This window comes from Aphelocoma coerulescens, chromosome 1A (genome assembly GCF_041296385.1).
Source record: "Aphelocoma coerulescens isolate FSJ_1873_10779 chromosome 1A, UR_Acoe_1.0, whole genome shotgun sequence".
NCBI classification, from domain to species: Eukaryota; Metazoa; Chordata; class Aves; order Passeriformes; family Corvidae; genus Aphelocoma; species Aphelocoma coerulescens.
In genome coordinates this window covers 16,907,840-16,934,178 of record NC_091014.1, presented here as the reverse complement: position 1 = coordinate 16,934,178, position 26,339 = coordinate 16,907,840, and the positions used below count along the sequence as shown (strand labels likewise).

General features: G+C 35.3%; 1 protein-coding gene across 1 annotated transcript in view; it reads right to left on the bottom strand.

Annotated features, from left to right (window-relative positions):
• The window catches only part of TBC1D22A (TBC1 domain family member 22A), a 141,928-nt gene that overhangs the window by 106,887 nt on the left and 8,702 nt on the right, over window positions 1-26,339 (bottom strand). Inside the window, exons 5-8 of the mRNA XM_068995461.1 lie at window positions 14,551-14,621; window positions 10,397-10,525; window positions 9,187-9,249; window positions 4,345-4,459 (exon numbers count right to left, since the gene is read on the bottom strand). Of these exons, the coding sequence (XP_068851562.1) occupies window positions 4,345-4,459; window positions 9,187-9,249; window positions 10,397-10,525; window positions 14,551-14,621 (378 nt within the window). The remainder of the gene's footprint in view (window positions 1-4,344; window positions 4,460-9,186; window positions 9,250-10,396; window positions 10,526-14,550; window positions 14,622-26,339) is intronic.

Below are 26,339 nucleotides of genomic sequence, written 5' to 3'. Positions count from 1 at the left end.
GATATGGCCATGATAAAATGCTCTGAAACTTTACTCCAATTATACAATAAAAAGAATCACTTTGGATACAGTATTCAAACTGTGGGAAAAACCCCAGCAAAATTAATAGTTTTAAATACAATTATTCACTGTTGAAAAGGAGGAAAAGAACACAAAAATGAGATCGCATACCAGCTATAAGGGCAGGAAGACTTCCTGTAACATATGAGGGGGAATGGAAAAAATGGTAAGAAAGGGAGATAGAGACAGATGGAGGCTTTTTCAGGACCAAAGAACCTTCCTTTACTCATAGTAAAAGAAGTCTAGGAATAAATCCTGTCCCATTTCCAACAGGACTTGGGCCTAGATTATTATCCCATAAAGTCATAGCAGTATCAATTTAAAAAACAGGAGTTTCATTTAATGCCTTCTACAAAAGGATTTAAGATGGCAAGAAAAAATACTTACAAGGGTAAGATCTCTCTTTTCAAAGTTTTCAGTTCATGAGTTCCTGTAAGCATCATCAACTTCTCAGGCTCCTCTATTTCAAGAAGATTGCAGACAATATCTCAATCACCATTCCAGTCTTCAGCAGCCTCATTTTTCTTGACATTCTTTATCCAATATAAAATGACCAAGTACAATAGTGTTCATTTCCTGCGCTTGACTTCCTACTAACTCCTAATTTTCCCTTGATCCAATACTCCTAGGCGTCTTAAAATTATTTCATACAGTTATTCCACTTAGCAACAATCTGACACATATCCTTATCATGGTGGTACTTCTCTGAAACTTTCATCTCTCTGGATGGTGAATAAATCCAGGTCCTCTCTGGGGTTTTGGATATACACACAAGCCCAGGGAACGACGATGTACTGGAACGTCAGATAAAGTGAAGCGTAGGTGAGCAAGAGACCACAAGTAATTGTACAGCACAACTTAACACTAGGAAACAATGTAGCTTTACAGGAACTCAGGGCAAGAGGAAGGTGTACAAAGAGACAGCTGTGGCAACTTGCAATCCAGGGCAAAATTTCCTTGTCCAGGTTAAGTCTACAAACAGTGAGTAATCACATGGTATATCTTATCTCATTAACAAAAAACACCTCTGGTGCATCCACAGGGATGAGATTCATTTTGACACAAACTAATATGCTACAAACACACAGGGCTTTCAGGAAAACTGCTCTGACAGTATTAGCGTGTGTTCTGACAGCACATGCTACAACACTGCTGTGTCATGCTGGAGGTTAGAAGTAAGCCCAGAATAGTTTTCCCACACCTCTAGTGTTTGGATTTCTAAAGAGGCTGTTACAATATGACAAATAAGATTAAATACCTCTAGCATTTTCATGAGGAGCAAAAATTTAAAAAAAAAAAGTTGAGAATAACACACAAAATCATCTGGTATAAGAAAGCTAAGGTTTAAAATCCTCCTCCTCCTAATTTAGGCCAGAAAATCAAAACTGAAACTACTGTATTCCAGCAGGGGCCAGTATCTACCCCCTCTGAAATTTTCTTTAATTATGGTTTTTCCTCTCCTGGCTTGGTTTGACAATTAAGTTTTATCTTGCTGAAAATGTTACAGCATTCTGCTTTTATTGCAGAATGGAAACTAATGAGACATTACCAGATTACACTTTCATCACTATACTGATGGAAAGTTTGAAAGAATGTCCTGAACATTTAACATACTCAATTCCTACATTCAATCCCTCAATATATTCTACATGTGTTTATCTATGTGCTAAAATTAGGTATCACAATCCATACTAAACCATCAAAACATCTATGACTTCAGTTCTTATTTATACACCCAAAAACCTCCTTTATGGCATTCAGATTTGAATGAGAAATAAATTAGCATTTTCATCCATGCCATCTGTATCTTCAGAAGTTCTTTAAATTTTTCCAGTTTGCAGAGGTCTTTAGCAGAGCAAAAAGACTCCCATCACTAGAATAACTATGTCACACACTTGTTATACAAGATTAAGGATTAAGGGCTATCTCAGTTGTCGTAAAGCTAAAATAAACATGGCTTTCCTCCCACCAAAATATTTGACAAAACTGCAAATGTGTTTAAACATTACCAGGATGTACCATCAGATGACCTAATCAGCACAGATTTATTATTAATGGCATTCTTAAGCATAAGAATTTATTATTAATAATTCTTTAGGACTTTTTTACTATAGAAAGAAGCTAAAAGTATTATCACTTTCAACTGTATAAATTAGTATCCAAGTGACTTAGAACTGCAGCAAAAAAGGGTTCTTTTAAATTAGGAAAAGTACAAAAGTCAATAGTGAAAAGATAGCAATAAATAAAGATGTTTAATGTACAAACCAATATTCATATAAAACCAAGAAATGAGATCCAAGTAAAAATCTAAAATAAATACAGAATATTATTGAAGTAAATATTAAATGCACTAGCATTTCAAACATTTTTGAAAGGAAAATTCTGCAATTCTGTGTTTATTTCTATATAAATTACTAAAGCCCAATTCACAGTGTTGATTTTGAATCCTATAATTTTATTGCAGGATTTTTGACGTACTTTGTAAATGCAATGTCCCCATTTCATTTATTCATTCTAACTTGACTGCATCACTCAGTGTAACTTGAATATATTAGAAAGATTCAAATCAAAAAGCTATTTAAAGAAAAATCTTTGAAAGTTTTTATATGTCCTTGGGGGAAATAACTGCTCTTAGCACTTAACCATGACCACCACTATATTGAAAAAAAAAAAAAAACAAACCAAAAAGCCTTCATTTTGCTGTTTTTCTTATGATATGTAGATACTAGTTTTTCAATGAGTTTTCAGAATACAGTTTTCCGAGCTTCATACACTTCCCCCAACTATCTTTTATGGTTGAAAGTTTCCAAGTTTTGTCTTTCTTCACCAAATACTTACTGGAACAGCTATGCTCTCCAATATGAAAATCCTGACAAAGCAGCAAATACATTAACAATCACCAGGGTCTCAAAATGTAAGTTGGTGGTAAAGACAAACTTATTTACCATATTAATTAAATGGCCTATTTAACATGGAATATCAATTCTCTAATCACATCTCATTTGAACTTCTTATTTCAATTAGCAACCCTAAAGTCTACTAGAGACCCTACTGTTCTAGAATCATTAAGAACATTTTCATTATCTGTCAAATGAGGACGTAAAAGGCAGAAACTGCAAATACTCTCAGGAGTAGGCCTCTACCCTACTTAAGAGATGATTAGGGAGAAAGCAGCAGTAGTTCTCATTTGTTGCTTAGCAATGAAATGTCCCCCTATGAAACAAGAAATGAAAAAGCAACAGAGGTGTTGCCATGCAAATGAATAAATGGATAGTATATCATCCACTCAAGGATAATCTGTCCTTCATTAAAATGAATCAATCTGGATTAATACACCGATGGATATCTTGCACAGACCAGGTAGGAAGAATCCACTATATGCAGCCCTACTGAAGGAGCCAGACAATGCATTGTTCAAGTTTACATACACACTTGAATTTTCACTGTATATGTGTATGACAAACACAAGTACAAGAAAAACAGTTCAAGCCAGATTAACACTGTCATTTTTACTGTTAAACCTTACCTTTTATATCCATAGTTATACCCAAGTTATTAATGAATTATTAACAATCTGTCATTCTCTTAATTCTTATAACAATCTAAATACAAATCTGTAAATTTAAGATTTATTCCACATCTAAGTTGTTTATGTTTTCAAAAGTATATTTACACATAAAGCCACAAACTCAACACAAATAGAGCTGTTGACACTACCATTACTACTAATGTTGTAAGTCTCAGAAGAGCACAGTTCTTAAACAGAGAAATTTGATTACTGTTGTCTTAATTTTCAGACCCTAATTCCAGGATGCCATTATTTCAGTCACAGATGCAGTTTAATAGGTTCCCTTCATTTTAATTTCCCCACAATATCTGTGTTTCGTGGGTTACTTTTTTTGTTTTGGTGATTTTTTTTCCTGTGGGGCAGGCATTGTTGGGTTTTTTGTTTTGCTTTCTGTTTTGCTGGTGTTGTCTGGTTCATATGTACAATTTTAAGTTTTCACAAAAAACATAAATTAAAAGAGAAAGGGAAAATAAAACAATGAACACTGCTTAAGTAGAAATCAAGATGATTCCTGAACTCCACTGACTACTTAAAATCTTGTTGCTTCTCAGTATATATTTAAAGCGATATGGATTTATAATTACAAACATTTATGATAAAATTAATGTATAAATCTATGCTTTTATTAGCTCATCCAAACTGTTAGTCAGATGAAAATGAAAATGATGTTTCAAAACCAATACTAACTCATAATCTAGTATTAAGACAAATCTTACCTATATATTCACAAACGAAGACTACAAAAAAAGGAGTAACAAGATCATTTATGCCCTGAACATATCCACTGGCTGGATGACGTATTGCCCAGATAAACAAAATTCTTTCAAAGATCTGAAAAAGAGGTAAAGAAGCTATCAGGTAATTTTACAAGTAATGAACATATTTTAAACAAGACACTTGTAAATTAACATTATAGAAACATAGAATATTCTGAGTTGGAAGAGACCCATCAGGATCACTGAGTCCAACTCCTGGTCCTGTGCAGGACACCCCAGGAATCATACCATGTGCCTGAGAGCATTGTCCAAACAACTGAACTCTCAGGCTTGGTGCTGTGACCATTTCCCTGGGGAGCCTCTTCCAGTGTTCAACCACTCTCAGAGTGAAAAACCTTTTCCTAATATCCAACCTAAACCTCATCAACTCAGCTTTGTGCCATTTCTTTGAGTCCTGTCACTGGTCATGAGAGTAAAAAAGTTGGTACCTGCCCATCTCCTTCCCCTCGCAAGGTGTTGAAGACCTCCTTGCAGGTAAATTTAATATCATGAAGTTAAGTAGTAGAAAAAACATGCATACACAAGCACAAATGAACACTGGTATTCATAACTAACTCCCAGTGCTATGTAAGCTTCTCAGTTCTTCAAAAGGAAGCATTTTCAGAATATTAGCACATGTTAAAACCAACCTGGTATATAATTCAGTTACAGTAGTTAATACAAAGTAGCACGTATTCACTGGAGCTTTTCCAATAATATAAAAATCCTCATTTCTCAAGGGAAAGAAATATTAAATTATCTTCCCATCATTTTTCATCTCTTTGAAAGAAGTATTCTACTAATGCAGTATTCTTTTTATTCCTAAGTAACAGAAAGAAGGACTTGATATAGTTTAGATTTTTTAATAACATACCCATAAAAAGAGATTCCACAACAGTTAAGCCTGCCTAATACTGCAGTGTGAAGTTTTATACTCCAGAAGTCTGTAATGCTGGTTAATAAAAAATCTAAAACAATCAGGAAATGTAGAAATAAGGCAACTGCCTGCCATATCACAGAGCCACACCCTCTCAACTCTGTAAACGGAAGCTTGCTTGGGATCTGCAAAAGCTCATGAGGCCACACCGTATCTCAGCATGAGAAGAGTAGAGAGCAGGGAAATCACAGAACTTTTCTCTGACTCCATTTAGGTCTGTGACAGGCTGTATTTCCTCTCAATTATTTGTTTCTGAAGATATTACGTACCCTTGAAAGGCTGCAAATAAGCAGCAGAGTGAAAGCTCATACATGCTTTGTCCTAACTACAGGCACTGCATCAGGGATATATAATCTTCCAAAACAAAAAAATGTTTGCTCATTCATGAGAGCACAAACTACATTGTTCTTCAGATCAGGCCTCAATACTAACAAAAAAGGAGACATTTTGGAAGGATCCAAAGGATTCTGTGGTTTGCTGCAACTCCAGAAGTCAATGAATGCTCAGGCTTCAATAAAGCTGGTAAAAGACCTGCCCTGAAAGGATGCAATAGGTGGAGGAAGTTATTTGTGAAGTTAGGATTATTTATATTCAATCTCACTTTAAGTTTTTCTTAGATTAAGAAGTTGACTGTTTTAATTCAATTTTAAATAAAATCTTATTATTTAGTTTAAAAGCTCTCTTGCAGTCATTTTTATGCAGCTGCAGAATGTAGAACAGGGTTATGCACTAGGCTAAATAAAAAACTCATGGTGTGATGGGGGTTGCAAAATGCGCAAAGTCAACAACCAACCAAACAAAAAACCATGGCAATTCAGTAAGAACAAAACACCCCCTGCAAAAACTATAAACAGTGTTTTTCATGAAGGCATGTGTGAAGTCAAATAATCCACGAATTTGTACCACCAACCTTTTGTTTCCTCAGAACCTGATAGGATACACAGTTTGCATTGCAAATTGAGAAGTGTATGGATTTAAAAACATTTTTAAAATCCAGGTATGAAAACTAAGAGGGGGATGGTGTTCGGATTTGTTAAGATGGAAGAGGGGGTGTTATATTTTTTAGAAGGAAGCACCACTTAGTGATGGCACATCAGCTTTAATATCCCCAAATGCCTCTAATCAGAAATTCAAATACACACTGAAATGCATTTTCAATTTCCTACCCATTTTCATAAAGTTTCATTTACTGTTCTGAATTGAAAAAAATGAGCACTGAAAACCTGAACAGCAGACTGATTTAAGTTTCTATACAGCACTCATGACTGTGTTCAAATAGGACTCATTAAAAAGGTCACTTTCCCAAAAGGATCCCTTCTTGATTTCCAAACCAGCAACAAAAAGTGGAATTATTTCTCTACTAAGAACCACTACATCTCATGAGATGTCATTACCAATCTATTATTCTCTTTTGAATTTAACTCTCATTCATAATTACAGCAAGAATTATATTCATATAAATAAAGAGAAGAATCCATCAGCTTAAATGAAGGTATTGAATTACTTGTGGGTTTTGTCACCTCAGAGGAAGTCTGAAACTCCCAAAGCCTTAATCCAAAAACTTTTGAAAATTTGCTTTTTGTTTTCTAAGTAGGGGACGGAAAGGAAAAAAAAAGAGGGGAGGACAAAATTATAAACTATTTTAAATTGTGCAGTTTTCTTGAAATTATTATGTATAATATGCAAACATAGATGGGAAATACACAGCCACATGCTTTCCATTTCAACAAAATTCAGTTAAAGCAAGAAAAGGTAATAAATTAGACCAGTCCATGTTAGATAATCAAATTTATTAAAACTAAATTTACAATCACTGGTCTTTAAAATAACTTGACTGCACTATAGAAAGACCACCTCCAACTCCTCTGTTCTTCTCTTTCAAGGCCACTATTAGGACATTTTTAGTCAGGTCCTCGCTTCAACATTACTTTCCCCTCACTCAGGATCTGTATAACTCCCATAAAAAATAAATACTTTAAACTGATTTTAAAAGGAACATACAATAACTAGTTATTTCCACACATCAGATTCAAAACATCTTCTTCCAAACTGCAACATTTTATTATAGAAACCAAACTCCAAATTCAGATAAGAAATTAAAACAGCCTTATTAACGCTAATTAAAAGTTCTTTGGCAACATAGACTCTGATACCACCAAGAACAGCAAAAATTTCCAAATGCTGCTATTTCAAGATTTGTCAGAAGACTGTGAGTTTATACATGTGCTGTCTTTCTGAAGCTTTAACTAGTGCTTTTGTCCAGTTCTGTCAACTAGTCTCTTCACCTCATTCTATGTGAGATTATTTCCAGAAGTGGTATCATTATTCTAAATCTTTGTGGCATCAGAAGTTTGTACAAAACTCACCATAATATCCACCACAATAGCTTTGCACACAGTGTCATCCTTTGAAACCTTTGACCCTTACCCTGATTCCCTTCTCCTCTTTATAGACCTTGCCATCTCACCTTAAAAGGGGAGAGTGACTTGCTCACCAAAGACCAGCACCATCTTCTCTCTCTAGACAGGAATCAGCTCTGGGAACAACACATTCTATCTGCATGAGCCCTTGGGAGTAGGGAAGGATCCCTGTGGGGCTGAGGGATTCACTGGTGCTATGGGAGGTCTCCAGAAACCCAGAAAGCAAGAGAAAGAAACCAGGGAGAAATTGGGTGCTATGACCCTTTCAGCATCTTTTGTACATTGGCATCAAGCAAGCTGGGTTTGGTTAAAATCAGACAGAGAGTAAAAGACAGATGCAAGCCCACCCTCCCAACAGCCCACTGATCTAATTCATTTCTTTAATAGTTTATTTCTTACTTGTATTGTTTCCTTCTTGTTCCCTGATTTTACTTACACTACTCCTCGATTCATCCCTACAACAGCCCAGGTAAAACCCCACTACATAGAAAGCAGGTGGAAAGCCCTATATTTATAGTATTTTTTTTTAAATGCTGCACTAGGCTATTTCTTCAAACCAATTTATCCAACATGTTCAAGAGCACTGCCATTAAACAAATAATTGCAACAATGGAAAACCAAGTGAAAGCTAGTTCTGCATTTAAGTTCTCATAATGAACTATCAGATGATGTTCTAATTGGATCTATAATGCTATGAACGGGAGCACATGGAAGTACATTTGAAGGTCTAACTAGAACCATTAGAAAGGAGAATAAATTGAAGAATTAAACAAAATAATTAAAAGAGGATAACCCACACCATCTATGCTATTTATGACCTATATACTTTAAAATGAAAAGACCCCATGAGATTTGATTACCCAACAATATAATTTGATTAATATATTTATCATTAATTACATATTTAATCACATTATTATATATTTACATTAATTATATTATTACAACAGTAGTAAAACAATTTAAATAGTGTACTCAACATACAAAACTTACAAGGAAGCAAAATCAGATAAGGCACTCAAACCAGTTGTGCTACAAACTCAAAATAGAGAATTTCCCACGTGGAACACTCTAAGAACTTCCAGACCTTAAGTGATTTTGACAAATACATGGAACCACAGGACTATGCTCTGGCTTACTTAAAAAACACAGAATTAACAAAATATATAAAAAGGTAAAAAAGGGAAAAAAAACTCCTCAATGGCACAAGACCACAATAAAAACTGACAGATTCAATACAGGAAATTAATGAGGTGCCTTTGCTTTTATTACTCATACTTACACTGCTATTCTTAGCCTCTAATTATATATCCTCGTTTTTTTTTACTTCTTTAAGCTAGTTCTGAAGTCAAAATAGCAAGTGCAATCAAAAGAATTATTAATTAAACTGTGATATCAGATTCATTAATAAAATGTTTTCTCAAAAAGAAAATACATCATTCTTACCTCTGTTACTTTGGGCTGAAGTCTTAAAACTTCAGGACTCATGCGTGGGATATCTATGTGGATCTAATTAGACAAAGAAGAATACTGTAAAAGGAACCAACAGCACACTTTCTAAACAACATAATACTTTAAATAATTCTATTTGTTTACACTATTAGTTGTAGTCCCATTGTATCATTACTTTTGGGATAACATGGATTTTTACTGTACTTCAAAACATACAGCCAATTCTTTTAAGTTAATCTTTCAATGAAGCAAAATTTAAAAACATATATATTTGTATTTACACTCTAGGATCTTTGTATCACATTTTAATTATTTGCAAATTATAATCATATTGGCAATACTCATTACCTCAGCATAATTATGAGTAAATACATAATATTGCTTCTATAAAGTCATACTCAACTGCCACTGTCATATAATCATTTAGGTTGGAAAAGATCTGCAAGATCATCAAGTCCAATTGTTCAAAGATAAAAACAGATTTTTAGCACCTATTTTAATGTATTTGACAGTCAAGAAGAGAGCACAAAATACCAGTATTTCTTAAACTTCTATTCCAAACTTCACAAAGGAGTTTTATGCAACAGAGTGTTCAAGTGATGATTTTGGGTTCCATTCACAAGTACCTTATGTTATTAACGCTATATACTTCTTGCTACTAAAGATTAGTCTTGAAGCTGAAAGGAAGATCTTAGCTTTTTCTGTCCCAAGGAAGGCTAAAGTATCATTGCTTAGTCTATAGTTAGTGTTACAAACTACTCATTTCAATACAAAACTTGAAGAAAATCTGCTTATCTGGGTGGGCATGAAAGTTTGACACCCCTGTTTATTGCGTATTATATACAGTTTCAACTTCTCAAGCAGAAGCATGGAGCCAGTAAGAAACAGTCACTGTTGTACCTTCCCTGTCCGTCTTCACTCATTTGAAAGAGGATCTGAGCAGGAGATGAAAGATTTGAAAATACAACTATTCTTAAACAGAAAGCCATGGCAACACTAAAGCTGACTATTCAAAATCCACTATTTCGAATTTCAGAACAAAACAACTTCACGTTTTTGCTTCCAAAATTTAGGAAAATTATTAGAGAGTTGTCTATTGGGTAAGACTAAAGACACAGAGAAAACAATAGCAAAGCTCAAAAATAATCTTTAAGTCCTTTAGCAAATGTTCTGTAGATAAAAGTCAGTTCAATAGATGTTCTACCTGTCTGTAGGTATCTTGGTGGTTTTCATCATTTCTGGAATCATAGTATTGTTCAACAAATGCAAAATACTCTTTGCGTTTTCTTTGTAAAGTGCTTTCTCTTCGGTCCACATTTGCAGGAAGATAGCCCTGAAAAAACACCAAAATGAGAAGGATATTACTCTCTGCCTTACAAAAAGCACTGCTGGCATTTGATTACATGTGACAGGAGATCTAATAAACTGATGTAGTGCCATGTACTCCTACACAAATCTAAATAATACTTTACTAAATTATCTTCCTAATCATTCCAAATTGTACAAAAATCCAGACACAAATACCTTATAAAAACAGCTGCTTTTTTTTGTTGTTGTTATAAAATGCAATTTCTCATCAGAAATACTAAGATGATGTTGACTTTCAAGGAGAAAAACTTAAATAAATAAGTTCAGGTAAATTTAATACCATGTGAGTTCCTCAATTTCTATGTGGCCAGTACTGGAGCAATTTTATTAAATTTTTAAACAATGTGTATTAACTCAGTTGCCTTCAAGTAGGAATTACATACATTAGCAAGGGAGGCTTAGATTCAATACTAGGAAAAACTTCTTCATGGAAAGAATTATCAAGTATTGGAAGAGGCTGCCTGAGGAAGTGGCTGAGTCACCGTCCCTGGAGGTATTTAAAAGACATATAGATGTGGCCCTTAGGGACATGGTTTAATGGTGGACTTGGCAGTGCTGGGTTTATGATTGGACTACATGACCTTAAAGGTCCTTTCCAACCTATACAATTCTATGATTCTATATCAAAATCATTGAAAATGCTATTCCTGTATACTTTAATTACTTAGTTTATAATGACAACAGAATAAGTACAAGCCATATTACATTCCAGATACCTTAAGAGGTACTTGCTTTGGCAAAATGAATTCCTTTAAGATATACTGACTTGTGTCTTATTCCAGGCACTTTAAATCCCACCAGCTTCGCTTTTGCCTAAAGACTTTGTCTGACATTTAATATCCTCTCCCAGTGTTTTGTATTAAATATTGAATTCTGCAGCCCATTTATTCTCAACAGTTGTGGTTTTTTCCCTGTAGGATATCTTGGTTGGTTGCATTAAAAACTAATTCATTTGTGAGATCAAATGTGATTGTTTGAAGGACACCAATACTTTCTCAGCAAGTCTTTTTGCCATTATTCAGCTTCGAAGACTGAACTAATCTTTCAATTCGACACGTCGTGTTTCCTGTTCACTTTACAAATTAGGTTTTATTTTTAAAAGTTGGGAAGGCTTGCAACGTATCAGCAGCAAATAAACTGGGGGAGAGTTTAATCCATTTATTCATTAATTTCCTCCAAAGGCTTTTGCAAACATATCTTTAGTTTTGTTATTCAAAAGAGAAGAGAGCCTGCATAGTTCTTCTTGCTGTTTAGGTACAGTGTTTTTAAATTTTTTGCTACATTTTAAAAATAAATTGTGTAATTTTTTTATATACTGTTATCAGTAGACATGCATAATATCAACAGAGTATAATATTATTTTCAAATGCTTTCCCTTTGAAAAACTGTCTTCATCAAACACTTGATAATATTATTAACCTGCTAACTATGTAATAAATATCTCAACTGATCATTTTCCTAAATCTTATTTTTAAAATTCCAATTTACATGCTGATTTTACAAACAAGACAATCATCATTTGCCTCAGATACTACCAAGCGTACTCTGTTCCCTGCAAAAATTAAGTTTGGGCTTTTTAAGTAAGACTTTTGAATCCTTTTGAAACAAACATACTAAAACTATAACTATACATTGGTTTCTTCAGTTTTCTGGTTGTTTTTTCAGTATTGCAACTCATCTTTAATCAAAATATCACTTGATTGTTAGGAACACTTGTATCCCAGGAGCTCCTGGTGGTTTGTGTTGGAAGGGTCCTTAAAGACCACCTAGTTCCAACCCCTCTTCCACTAGACCAGATTGCTCAAAGCTCCATCCACCCTGGCTTTAAACACTTCCAGGGATTACCATTACTCTCCCTTACACGGGATATATATTAACAGTAAGTCACCATTAGGTTACCATCAGAAAAAAGCATGGTGGAGCTTCTGACCACAAAAACTGAAAGTACTTTTCTGAAGTGAAAAAACTGAAAAACTGAAAGAAAATGCTGCCTCTTATAGTATAGAGAAGTAATGATAACTAAATGACTCATCTCTGGGTTTCTAAAATGTAGTAAATGAGGACTACATAGGAGATAAGAAATCACGGCAGGATTTCAAAATATTGCCATTTGGAGGTAGAAAAAAACAAACAAACAAGAAAAAAGCCATAGTTTCATACATCTCTTAATAAAAAAAAAAATCCACTTAATTGCTAAAGTATAAAAAAAGTAATCTGAAAGCAGGTTTTTTGCAGAGGTTATGGCAAGATAAAGTTAAGAATTGAACTGAAATAGATCCCGGAGTTGGTTAAAGCAACAGGAGAATGCTACACTTAGGCATTTTTCTAGACCAGGAATATTAAACTAAAATCAACTTATGGAATTAAGTTAAAGCTCTTGGAAAGCCCATGCTCTCACTAGAAAGCAAGAGGAGTCAGCTCCCTTTATATTTTTATAATTTGCATAATTCCAACTCTCTAAACCCCAGTGTCAGTCTTCTGATTCAGAACTCAAGAAATGCTTATGCTTTAGCTTACTGTGTTTCAAAGTCACATTTGAGTTAGCCTTATTTTTTTCTTGCTTTGAGTATTTTAAATCAGACATCCTAAACTTCAACAGAAAAAAATGCTTTTTTTACTACCAAAATCACAGATAACTTTGGAAACAGAACTGAAGTAAATTGTAAGCTCCATGTTTAATTTCAATTACAGCAGCATATTTGAATATCCACCATTAAGCTGCATCTGCATTTAGCATTAGAAGGAACTAAGCTGCAAATTTAGTAGAACTCATCAGCAAGAGAGATTCTTTCAGTCACTGGAAATCAGTGTCAATCTGAAGTAAATACTTTGCATTCCCTACGGAATTATTCTATAAAAAGCAAAGCTATTTAAGTCTACTCTCTGAAAAATTCAATAGTGTTAAACTGGTGTGTGTATAATTCAAATTTTAAACAGTTCTTAAATGCATGAAGATTTGCTGAGAAAGTGTCGTTCATAGCCTCTGGAGAGTAGGCATCACAAGAGTTCTGCTTCTTTTTAATACAAACATCCTCATAAACCTTTTCCCAACCACAGGCAGACAAACAACAGCTAAAATGCGTAACTGTTTGTCATCACAAGCACTATAGCTGAAAAGATTGACATGAAAAATATTTCTATGAAGAATACACTGTATTTTTGCAGAAGAACCTTTTTAAACACAGTGCAAACACCAATTTGACAAAAAGCCTGTTCTGTCACAGATCCCACAAGCTTCTCTCTGATGCCCAACTCAAACACCTCTGTGTTCTGCTCCACGGTACTTCAGTCAACCTACTCTTAAAGCTACAGCCACCGCAAAATCCTCTGGCCATTGGGAAAAGTTTAGAGTGCTCAGCCAGCCAAAAACTCACACTACAAAAACGTGATTAGCTTTTTAATGAGATTGTCTCTCTGACTAACTCACAGGTCTGACATCAGGAGAGCCATTGACACAACAGTGGTTCAGAGTTGCTCATCTTAAAGCACTATGGAAAAATCAGCCAAAAAAACCCTATAGATCCTATCACAGCTTCTCCTCACTACAGTGCTAATCCTTTCTTGTAGTTATTTTAATGTGAAGTCAGAATGAAGCCTTTTGTAGGATGCCAATAGTCTTTGCTTCCCCTACTGTTGTGTCTATTTTCAAGAAAACTATTAAGAATATACTTGTCTTTAGACTCTCCACCAGTCCATCAAAACTGGTTGAAAGAGGCTACTGTTATCACAAGCCTTTCTTTCATAGAAAGCCAGGCTGAAAAATAAAGATACACAGCTGACATGATTTACTACTACTTCTCATCCCCCTCCTATCAATTTGATAGATTAATCTTGAAACTGAGTAAAAGAACATAACTTCCATTACAATTCAGCACAGGACATGTTTTCAACCATCGCTGATTGATTACAATTCATGCAAAATCATTTGCAATGCTTGAAAAAGCTATTACTACTAAATGCAGAGGAAGAATAAAAAAAAATACGACTTACTGAAAGAAGCTTCCATGCAATTGGACGAACACGTTTGGGAATGCCAGACCAACTCAATTTTCGCAACTCGTCTATTAAAACACGAGAGTTTCATGAGAAGTGAGGAAACTACTACCGATTTATATACACAGGTATATTCAAATTAGCACAAAGCTGTTTACAACAATGATCACATCTTCTTAGAAAATCCAGTGAAATTACACATACAGGGCAATCCTAATGAATTAATAAAATACTGGATAACTGCTATCCATAGGGACACCTGTGGTAATAGGTACTGAGTGTGATAAGGTAACTTTCTGGAGTATTTCTCAGCATTACTTTTTGGTATACATGCCTTATATTGTCTCACTTGGCAACTTACTACATAAATGTATTGTATTATTCTTCCAAGTATTTTCGAGATACATATGAAAGGAATACAGTGTATCAAAGCAGGTAAAGCAGTTGCAATATTATTAAAGTCTACACAAAATAAGGAGCAGCAGGATATGCTTTCAAAAAACATTAAAAAGTTCACAGTACTTCTGCATACTAAATATGCCTGGATGGAGAAAGCACAAAAGCATGCTTATACACATAACCCCAAGAAATGTCGGAGTATCACAATAAATTTCTCCCTTATCCTTCATCACAAGGAGTTGAGAGGCATTGGAGAATAAGAAATGACCAAAGGATAAGTAACATTAGCAAAATATGACACTACTAGAGTTCAGTGTGAATCAAAGTCTCAAAGAAACAATGAAAGCAGAACTTGTACAGACTATAAACACTGATTAAGAGATAAATTCAAAAAGTTACAGGCTGGCACAACAAATGCACTTTGATCATGAGTATGCTGTCACTGCAAACACAAGGACTGAATGGGAAAAAATGCAATAAGCAACTGAAACAATTTATTATCGGACTTCAGCTGTGATGATCATGCACAAGCTGCCCAACAGGGACCCCAGACAGCACCTGGTCACACAACTTAACCTTGTTTCCCATTTTTTGACCTTCTTTTTCCAGCACACTTCTACTTCCTTTTCTCTGCCCCCATTTAACAAACCACTCAAATTATTTCTTCCCTTCATGGTTCCAGCTTTGCGACTGCTATACCCAAATTCGGTATTTCTGAAACGATTATCAGGCACCATTGATCTTGTAACACCACACTTCCCTAAGTGTCCCCAGTGCTCCTCTCCATGCAATGGTACTGTTTGGGCATTTCTCACACAATTCCCCCTTTACTACTTGTGAAATCCAGGAACACCATAGGGTGCTATCTACAACTTGTGTCAGCTTCTCACACTGTGGTTTGTTACATACAGCAATTTCTCACATCACCTACCATAGTTCTCCACACCCCAGGGAGTTTGCTCAGCCTCCGAGCAGCTTCAGTATTGGCTTGCAGCCTCTACCACTTCTGCAACAAGTTTCAATTCCACATGATTTGATGCCAAGTAAATCCCCACGATACCAAGCACTACATCGTAAGTAACAGTACCACTGGTTATATTCTTCTAAAAGCCAAAAAGGCAGGAATTGGTCAGAAAATGTAAAGGGAAAGTAAACATGTAATATGAACAAGAGTATAGAAAGGGTATTTTGTATAGTTTATGAACAAAAACAATTTTAAAAAAGATGTAATATCCGCCTTAACTAAACAATCTACAAATTATATATGTATTTCCCTTCCACCATGATAGTTAGCTCCAGCTGGTTTAATACCAATGAAAGCCCAAAGCTTTCAAAAGCAAAATCTCCAGCTGTGCATCTTCCTCCTCTACTCCTCCTTGTGCAGTATTTATGAACAAATATGTTTTACTGGATCTAATCTATTTGTGCCTGGGCCAAATGGAATCCGCATCTTGTGCATTAGTTTATTACTTCCTTACACAATCATTTTGCTCAAGTTTCAAGTTTTGGCTACCTTTACACACAACCATACTGTTTACAAACAGTAATTAGTATATGCAGAAAATAGAAAATAAATTGCAACTCAGCAACTATTTTTATTATTTTCTAGTAACATCAATTGTCCATTCTCAACTCTATCCCCATCGAACTCTGATCTTTCACCTTTCCTTTTTTTTCCTCAACCCTTAACTCAACTCAATAGGAATCCATGCCCAAACACAGGTACCAACCTCTATAAACAGCCCACGTAAAGAAAAAAAAAAGTACAAAACAGGAAAATACGCAAATTTACTGTCACAATCAGAAATGTGAAGCATGTAATTAAATGAGTGACAACCATCCCAAATCATCCAGTACAAAAATTCCACTTACTTTTAAGTAACTCATTTAAGGCCAAAGATAGGAAATACACAAACAAAGTGGAACAGAGCTTATTTTCCCTCCACTCCTGATGCTATTCTGCAATGAACATACATTTCCTTTAATTAGGGATAGCTTGGGTTATCATCTAATTCTGAAAAATAACACACATATCCTACGGGACTGGGTTCCAAAGGACCACTCCTTCTGGGAGGAAATCTCAGCACTGGACATGGAAGTAAAAACCAAGGACAAATCATCTTTTTTTTACAATATAACACTTATCTGAAACCGATCCTCTATTTATCTATAATGTAGGATTTGGCAGTGAATACATCCCTGCATTTTCCACGCAGAACACAAATAATTATTTATGTTGCTTTGCCCCTGTCTTACCCTCTCTGGGAGCTCTTTTTATACCTAGATTGTCTGCTGGGCCTACAAAATGTTTGGCAATGTTCCTTCTCCCAATATACTTGAGAAAAACCACTTAAAGCTAGTTTTTGTATGTTACTAAGTTGTTTCTCAAACTCTCTTTTAGAAATGCTTCTGTTCATTTGGCCTAACAGGATTCACGTTCCGCTCTGCTCTCCTTATTTGACACAGAACTTTACCTTTTGGATTGTATTTAATAACCTTCTATTGTATTTAATAACCTCCTCTGCTCTGTTGTTATGCCATCCTTCTAAACCTTCTCAAGGCTTCTGTTTCTGGTTTTGCTTTCATAAGTGGTACAGTAATTGCTTTCAGGACAGAAACTGTTAGACAGATGATTGCACATCTGAGAGTTAAGTCAACTCCATCACAAACCATTAGCCCCAGGTATGTGATAATTCTATTTCTTCACACTGGCTGCTGTCCTATATCACAGTCTTCCAAAATTCCAGGATCTCAGACTAACCCAAAAAATCATATAAAATTCTGGCCCTAACTTTTCACTACAGTGAACTCAACTAGTATTTTGCCAGTGACAAAGAGCACACAGTAAAACTCAAAGGGGCTATGCAAGAGTTCTTATCAGGTGTAGTAGCAAACCCCAAAAGCACAGAGTCTGACCCTCCCATGTCGCTATTGCTAAAGCAGCAATTCACATTATGCTTTCCTCTGACGGTGCAACACCAAGAGTAAAGAAAACAAAGAACCCTGCCCTTTCCAACAACAATTACAACAGCAGGACAAAAGTCACTCCTAGAAGACTTAATCTACACTACTACAGCATAAAATAAAAAATTCTTCTGGTGATAAGAGAGGTAAAAAAAATTGAAGCATATACATAAGAGTACCATTTTAGAAATACATAAAAGACTGTCAGTGAAGCTAAATTATAATACTGCTGTTAAAATACAGTAATTACATGTGCATATTATTAGACATACATAAATAAATTCTACAGCATCTCTATTACTGTCCTGAAGATGGGCTTTGTTCTTACAAATGACTCAACAGGTAAGTTCCTAAAAATCAAATAACAGCACATAATTGAAATACTTGCATTCCAGTTCTCAGGTTACCTTGAGATGCTAGGGTCTTAAATAAAAAAAAAAAAAAAAAAAAGAGCTGGAATGAAATCATTCTCGCATTTATATATCAGAATTAAAATACCGAGTTCACAGAATAGTTTGGGTTCGAAGGGACCTTTAAAGGCCATCTAGCTTAACACCCCTGCAATTGGCAGGGACATATTCAACTAGATCAGGTTCGTCCAAGACCCTGACCCAGAATGTTTCCAGGGATGGGACATTCACAACTTCTTTGGGCAACCTGTTCCAGTGTTTCACCATCTTCACTGTAAAAAATTTCTTCCTTATATCTAGTCTGAAGCTACTCTCTTTCAGATTAAAACTAATACCCCTTGTCATATCAAAACAGACTCTGACAAAAAATCTGTCCCCATCTTTTTTATAAGCACCCTTTAAGTATTTAAAGGCCGCAACAACGTCTCCCCAGAGCCTTCTCTTGTCCAGGCTGAACAATCCCAACTCTCTCAGCCTGTTTTCATAGGAAAGGTGGTCCACTGACACCTAAAATCATAAGCCAAACAATATTAAGATGATAAAAAGCAGTTACCTTCAATGAAGGTCCCCCCAAATTTAGACCGTGGCTATTAGACTGTTAAATTTCATTTTCAATAAAGGCAAACAGGAAAGAATGAAATTAGGGGAAACTGCGAAAGGTACCACATTTCGGCTGTGTAGGGTACAAATAGACTCCAACCACACAGTAAGTTTATTAACTTCTATTGCATAGAAGACAGCTTCACAGGTGACAAAATTGCAAACTCAGAAACTGCTGTCTTGTAAAAACATACTTGACTATATATGTCTACCTCATAGTTAGCAAGATTTTAAACTGAGGTGCCAGAAAAAATCCATCCTCAACCAAGATGCTGAGAATAGCAAGGAAATGTGCTTGTATTTATATTTGAAACTTGATCGTTATTAAATAATTAATTATTAAACAATTTGTCACTGGCTGAAATGTTACATTCTCTAGTCAAAGCATAACTTCAATGAATTGTCATTAGAGTATCTCCTTCCCCTTGTAGATTTCCCAAGGAATTAGACATCCTAGCTGTGTGCTGTTGAGCATGTTCCCAAGCACAGACTTTCTACAAAAGTTTTAGTAGCACCTATGAATCAGACACATTTTCAATCAAGATAGTACTGCAAAAATATTCTTGTTTCAATACAATTAATATTTTCTTAAACTTCCAGAACTATTATTTTGAAAATGAGCATTTGTATAAATTCTAATCACAGACATGATCATGTGTTAAAACTGTGAGCAATGAACAAGCTGAAATTAGGCAGATCCAAAAACAGTTTTGTAAAACCCTGTCTATGAACTCTGTCCAAAACTGAAAGGATACTTTCTGAAGAAACACTTTAAACCCCAGCTGTTACTCTGTCTTTCAGCTGCCTCATTATTTGATATAATTCTGTGACCAATGAGTACAAAAATATTTATAAATCCCCATAGATTTTAGACGAAAAGTATCTCAATTTGCTTGCACTAGCCAACCATCTCTTCTGCTCAGGAGACAGCAGTTACTTTTCACAGAAATGTTGTTGAGTTAGGATATCTTATGATGGGATAATGTGGTGTGAAAATGCTTCAAATTAATATGATTAATTTAATTTCAGAACAAAATTGTTTTATCTGGTTTACTACAATACATTTATATATACATTTCCTATCTCTGAGGAAGAAAAAGTTTAAATCAATTGTTCTAAGAGAAATCTCAGGACAGTACACTTTTAATACATTTAGATTTAAAGACTTCTCATATTTCATAAATATTTCATGGAGCATTTTACAAAGAAAACATAACATTAGTTTACCAGCCTTCAGCTGTACAAGCAATTACTGGAGTTATTACCCACTACACCTAAAACACATGAGGGCAAACAACCAAGTCTACAAGTATTTTTCTTGGAACTACAAGTTCATCATTCTATCCATTACAAATGAATAAAAAATAAGAAATATTAAAGGAGTTCAAAATTTCTATGTATGCATTATTCATTTTTGATACAGCTGTTACTTCATTGAAGTTACTATAAATGGCTACATGAAGTGATGGCCTGCATGAGCAACTCCATGATAGATATGATAAACTAGATTTACATGTTCTATGTTCCTATAACATAAATTCCTTGGATATTTTAACTATACAAAGCTGGAAGATTCTTTCAAAAGCCTAGATGCAAAGAACTCCAGCTCCCCCAACAGCATGTTATAATACAGGCAGTACATATAGAAAATAGCTTTAACAGAGGGCTTGTTATTACTATGGCAACCACAGCAACTGGTTTTCAAAATGAGTAATAGCTCTGTTAGGCACTTCATTAATTTTTTTTTAATCAAACACTGCCCTTAATCTTCACAATGGAACAAAGAGTTATTCTGAATGCTGCGGGAACAGGAAATAAAGTCCAATGCACCTTTGTAAATACAGGGTAAGGTCCTTTTCAGAACCTTTGCTAGAAAAGAGTAGGAAAGTACATCTTGTCTGCTATTTCACATAAAAAGTCAGAGAAGCAGAAGCAGATGAGGTTGGTGTTAGAAGGTACAAGAAAGCAAATGATTAGGAAAACTAAGGCTAAAGGCAGATTCTTGAAACTGCTAAGACCTGCAACAAGTGAAGCCAGTGATGGAAATGATGATAAGTAACAGAGAACAACTGTGGCAGAAGCAGATGTTGTTTTCCATAGTTCTCCCAAAACATTCAATTTCTCTGCATCATCAACTGTTTTTATTTTTACATTAATGCCACTGAAACAGTCTCTAACTTTTCAAGCAGAACTAAGAGAAAAGCTTTTAAACCCTACTCTGAATGTTTAAAAAAATTGCAGCTATTACTGATTTAATTATGAGTCTTTACTCCAGTGGTTGCATTGGAAATATTATTTTAGTTTAGCTATACATTAGGTTCTATTATATCAAATTCCTGTAAAACGCTAGCCCTTAACCTCTAACCCACATAAGTTTTTCCCAGTTAACTGCAAACACACATTACATCTCCAGAGTAGTTGTCCATTGTGACTAAAACACGTGAGAGCACATCTAACTAATACTCTGCATCAGAGAGGCAGCACAGCCCAGCCTGCTCCACTATGATTACCTCCCCAGACAAGTTTAACGTACATCTTCCAGTTCTGGGCATGCTGCTAATGAAGTAACAGTGACTTATGCTCCTATTTTATTAATAGTGAAAGACATGCTGGCAAGAAAACCGAAAGGATTAATTATACTTCCTTGTGCCTTCGTAAACTGACTTACAAGCTGTATGTGCCACTCATTACAATATGTACATTGCTAATCTTGATGTCCAAAAGCTTCAGGACCCGCAGGATGTTCAGAGTTCCCAGTAGTCTTGTTGGTGACATTCCTGGTAAATTCCTCCCATCACAAAGTCTGCAAGACATCATGGGAAGAGGCAAAGCTGCTCCCTCGGTCTATGACTTCAACAGAGAACACTGTACCTCTCACCCAAGTCTATTTTACTGGATCATACAGATTTCACCAAGTGTAAGTTCAGCTTTAATGATGCTATTAGGTAAGGAAAGGAGACAGCACATCAAAAACAAAAAGCCATACAAACACACAAACTACAAGAACATCTCATCATATAATACCTCTCTTCCTCCCAGCTCATCCAGACTAAAATACCCCTCTTCACTTTATTGCTCACCACATGGCTCAGACTCACAGACTGTTTTTGAACACTTGATCACAAATCAGTACAATGATCTCCTAAAAATTCTGCTAAAACTTTAACTGACACAAAAACACCCTTTTAATTAATCAATCTTGCAATTTGGAACAGAATGCTGTCTAACCCCATTTTTTTTCCTATGATCAGTTAGTGGTAACAATCAAGGCAATTTTGTGTGTGCACAGGAATTTGAATGATAATTTAGGGATTTTTTTTTTTTTTTTAACAGTAAACCCCCTTCACATCAGCTGAACTTAGGGTCCCGCTCTAATGCTCTACATCCAAATCCACTTGGAAACACACATAGAACAGAACTCCGCTCTTCCTTAATGGAGCCATGAGTATAACGTGGGAGTTTTAAGGACTGTGCTAAGAGAACATTTCTTTTTGAGCAGATAAGTGGTTTTAACCTGAAATGTTCACTGTGGACTACCACACAAAAAGAAACAGCTTAGTCTCTAAGCTATCTTGATGTATTTTCATACTAACAAAAATCACATAGATCTTCGATTTATAGGCAAGAAGTCCAGAACCTCAGAATTAGGGCTCATCTGTGTGGTTCACAATGCCTCTTATCCATTTTATTAATCTGAGTCATACTTGAATACCACAACTCTTAACCCAAAAAAAAAGGGGAAAGCTTTAGGGTACAGGCTCCTTTTTCCAAACTGAGAAAAGGGAAAGATTATCTTGTTTATTAATAGGAGCTCCAGCTGTTCAGTCTTACTCTTTTTTTCTTTCCGTCAATAAAAACTTAATTCAATGATAGGTGGTGCTTGGAACACAGAACAGTAAGGAGTCTTCACTCAAGTCAAAATTAACAAATCCTTGTTAAAAGATAACAATATTAATCTACATTTTTTCTACTTGAAAAAATTTGATTCCAACTACAATTCTTCTGTAAGGCCTGTGATACAGACCCCTACAACATCCTTGCCACTAATACTGGAGAGATTAGTTTGAGGGATGGGCTATTAGACGGATATGGGCACACAGTCAGCTCCCTATCCAAGGAGTTACAGTCAATGGCTCAACTCCAAGTGGAAACCAGTAACGAGTGGTGTCCCACAAAGGTCCACGCTGGGGCCAATACCATTCAGTATCTTCCTCGATGACCTTGACAGAGGGATGGAGTGCACACTCAGTAATGTGGCAGATGACACCAAGCTGAGTGATGCAGTGGATTTGCTGGAAGGAGTGGATCCCATCCAGAGAGACATGGACAGGCTTAAGATGAGGGCCCAGCAAACCCCAAGAAGGTCAACAAGGGCAAGTTTAAGGTCCTGTACCCGTACTGGGGCAATCACTAGAATCACTAGATTCAGCACAGGTCTGGAACTACTATGTCAATCAAGGATCTTAAAAAAGAAGGTAAATACATCCTGAAGAGACAAACTATGCAAAATCTTCTCAAAATTGTTTCAAGAATCTATTATTATCTAGTTACAGTGAAAAAACAAAAATTAACACCTTTACATCGAAATATTCCACTAGAACAGTAATCAGAATAAATGTTTACTATTACATGAAAATACAAGTTATGAGACCAACCCACAGAAAACAGGAAGACAAAACACTAATCCTGCCAAAAGTAACTAAAAAAGGAATCACTTATGGATATTTAGCATTCATTTCTTTCAGAAGATTCTGGAATTAAAAAAAAAAGTTACAAAGTCTACTGGTAGAGTACTGCCCTTTTTTATTAACCTTTTTTTATTAGCTAAATAGGAAAGCATGTTTTGTAGGAAAAAAGCTAACTAGAACAGAACAAGAATCAGAGAAGACACCTTTAGGTGATAATAATTTGAAAAGACAGATATGACTAATGGCACGTCACACGAAGCAGCAGTAGGACACGTTCACTTTACACTATATATCAACAAACTGAAAGGAGAATAAGCGCTCACATGATCAACTACAAGTAACTCACAGCTGCAGGAGGCATTAAAATTCTAAATGACATGGAAGTAGTAGGAGCACAGAGATAAATCACTGTGTAGCTCAGTGCAGATAAATTAATGAAGCTGCGAACAAAATTAATCAAGTTCATTTCAATTAATGCATTTTGTAAAGTTATTGAAACTTTTCAATAGCACCAGTTTGGCAAGCAATTTTACAGGACGTAACAGACTGCTGTTACAGAATACTAGATTTATGAGCCATAAGTGAAAGAAAAGGTAATTACTATGTTAGATCAGGTTTAATATAAATCTAGAATGAATGTGACCATGAATAGGAAAATCCTACTTTTCAAGTTGCTGCAACAATACATAAAGACCACTGTGATGGGAAAAAGAGATGTCTAACAAGTTTTCTTTCTGAATTTAACTTCTAGAGAACCACTCTTGAATTCTGTTATTATAGTATACAGAAACAACCAGCTATTGTTACGAGATAATCTGAGATTACAGCGTTTTTAATTCCTGTAGAATTTCTAATTCAGTTTTGCTACCATCAGATTAATCATAAATTCAGCTATTCTTTACATGCTCTGTAAGACTTCACAACATTATCTTACTTCCGTAGCAAAGGACTAGCTAAGAGACAGCACCCAACTCAGCAGCTTGTAGTACTCTCTGAAAAGGTTTTTTTTTTTAAGATTTGGTTAGAAGGAAGAAGAGAAATAGATGAGTTTAAAAAAAAGTACAATGAAAAGTGCTCTTGAATGTGTTCAGCGCAGGAGTAAATTTAAGATGGGAATATTTTACAATTTTCATGGGTGCTTTTACAGGCCTTTTTTTTATCAAGGTAGTATGCAAAAACTTCTATATGTTACTTTATTCAATTCGAGATTTGTCATGACTAAGTAGAAAAAAAGTCATCTTAACATGCAAAACAGTTTTACAACTTAAGAAATTAGTTGGTTTCACTCTGAAATAATTAAATACATGTGTTATGTTGCATAACAGTAGCATTACAATGTTATGAAGCTTTATTAAACCAAGAGAACACAGTACACCAAGCTTACCACTGGTTATTGTCTGACTCAAATAAACATGTTTCTCACATCCAACTACACACTCATTAGCCATACATGTGTAAAAAAGCAGAGAAATTGTTGATTTGAAGATAAAGGAGTTAAGCATGTGCTTTCATCAGCTAATTTTTAAAAACCCAGCATACATCTGCTGTGCTGAGGTTGCAAGTATGCAGTAACTTGTTTGTTGCTTTGTCAAATTTTATCAACAGTCTGCTTACACTGTGCTTGCACAGTAAACAGCTCCCTAAAACAATGTACAAGATTACTAAAAAACACAAGTTTAATACATTTAATAGAATTAAACTTTAATGGGAAACCTGATAGACACAGCAGTACTGTTTCTCTAATACGTACAAAGTGGTCTGTTGAAGGAAAGAGAAATTTCTTCTCAGAAACATTCCCCCCACGCTGCTTTGTTAAGGTTCTGTGCCCTCCTCTTAAAGCAAGCAACTGTTTGCAAAAGATTCTGCAAGCCCATCTTCACTCAGTAATGCAAGGTCCATTACAAGGAAACACAAGACCAGAAATTAGGTAAGTCTACATCGAACTGATTGCAAGTCAAGCATAAGCACAGGCTGATTGCACAAAACTACTGTGAATTATTCCTGCTGAATAACCTGGCATGCAGTACCAGGAGCAGGAAGCTCTGCAGACACACAGACCCTACAGTCTACTCTGCAGCTGCCTCCTGAACACAGCTGTTCTACTGACAGTCCCACCCTGCTTCCAGAACCTGCACCTATCACCTCACTATGATCTAATTGACAGGGGTCAGTCCTCAAGTCCCCCTCCAACCAAAACTGCTTCTTACAATAGCCTCCTTCTACAAGCCCACATTTCTTGCAGTAACTATTTCCACAAGTTCATAATATTCAACCTGTGGACCAAACCCAACTCCAAAATCTGTAAGTAGTCTCCAGTGGCTAAAATAATCTTCACTACCAAATTTATACACATAATCCATCTTTCTGAGAGTTTTCTTGTGAAAGAACACACTCTTTCACAACCTCTAGTTGACATAACAAGACTAAAACTGCATTTTACACTATCTTTATAGGATAATGATTATTCAAGTGTGACTGAAAGGATTTCAACGTCATTTGTATTATTTTGTATTCATAGTCAAAGTTGATTTCTCACATTATGATAAAAGTCTTCAGTTGAAAATGTGTGTGATATGGCTACAGTTCCACAGATTACCTTACTTTTATTTTGCTTTGAAAGCACTTGCTACATAATCTATTTCAACAATATGCAAAACTGTATCAAGGAAACAAACACAATAGAAATACTTTACTTCTGTTACTTCTACTTCCAAGCAAAACCAAG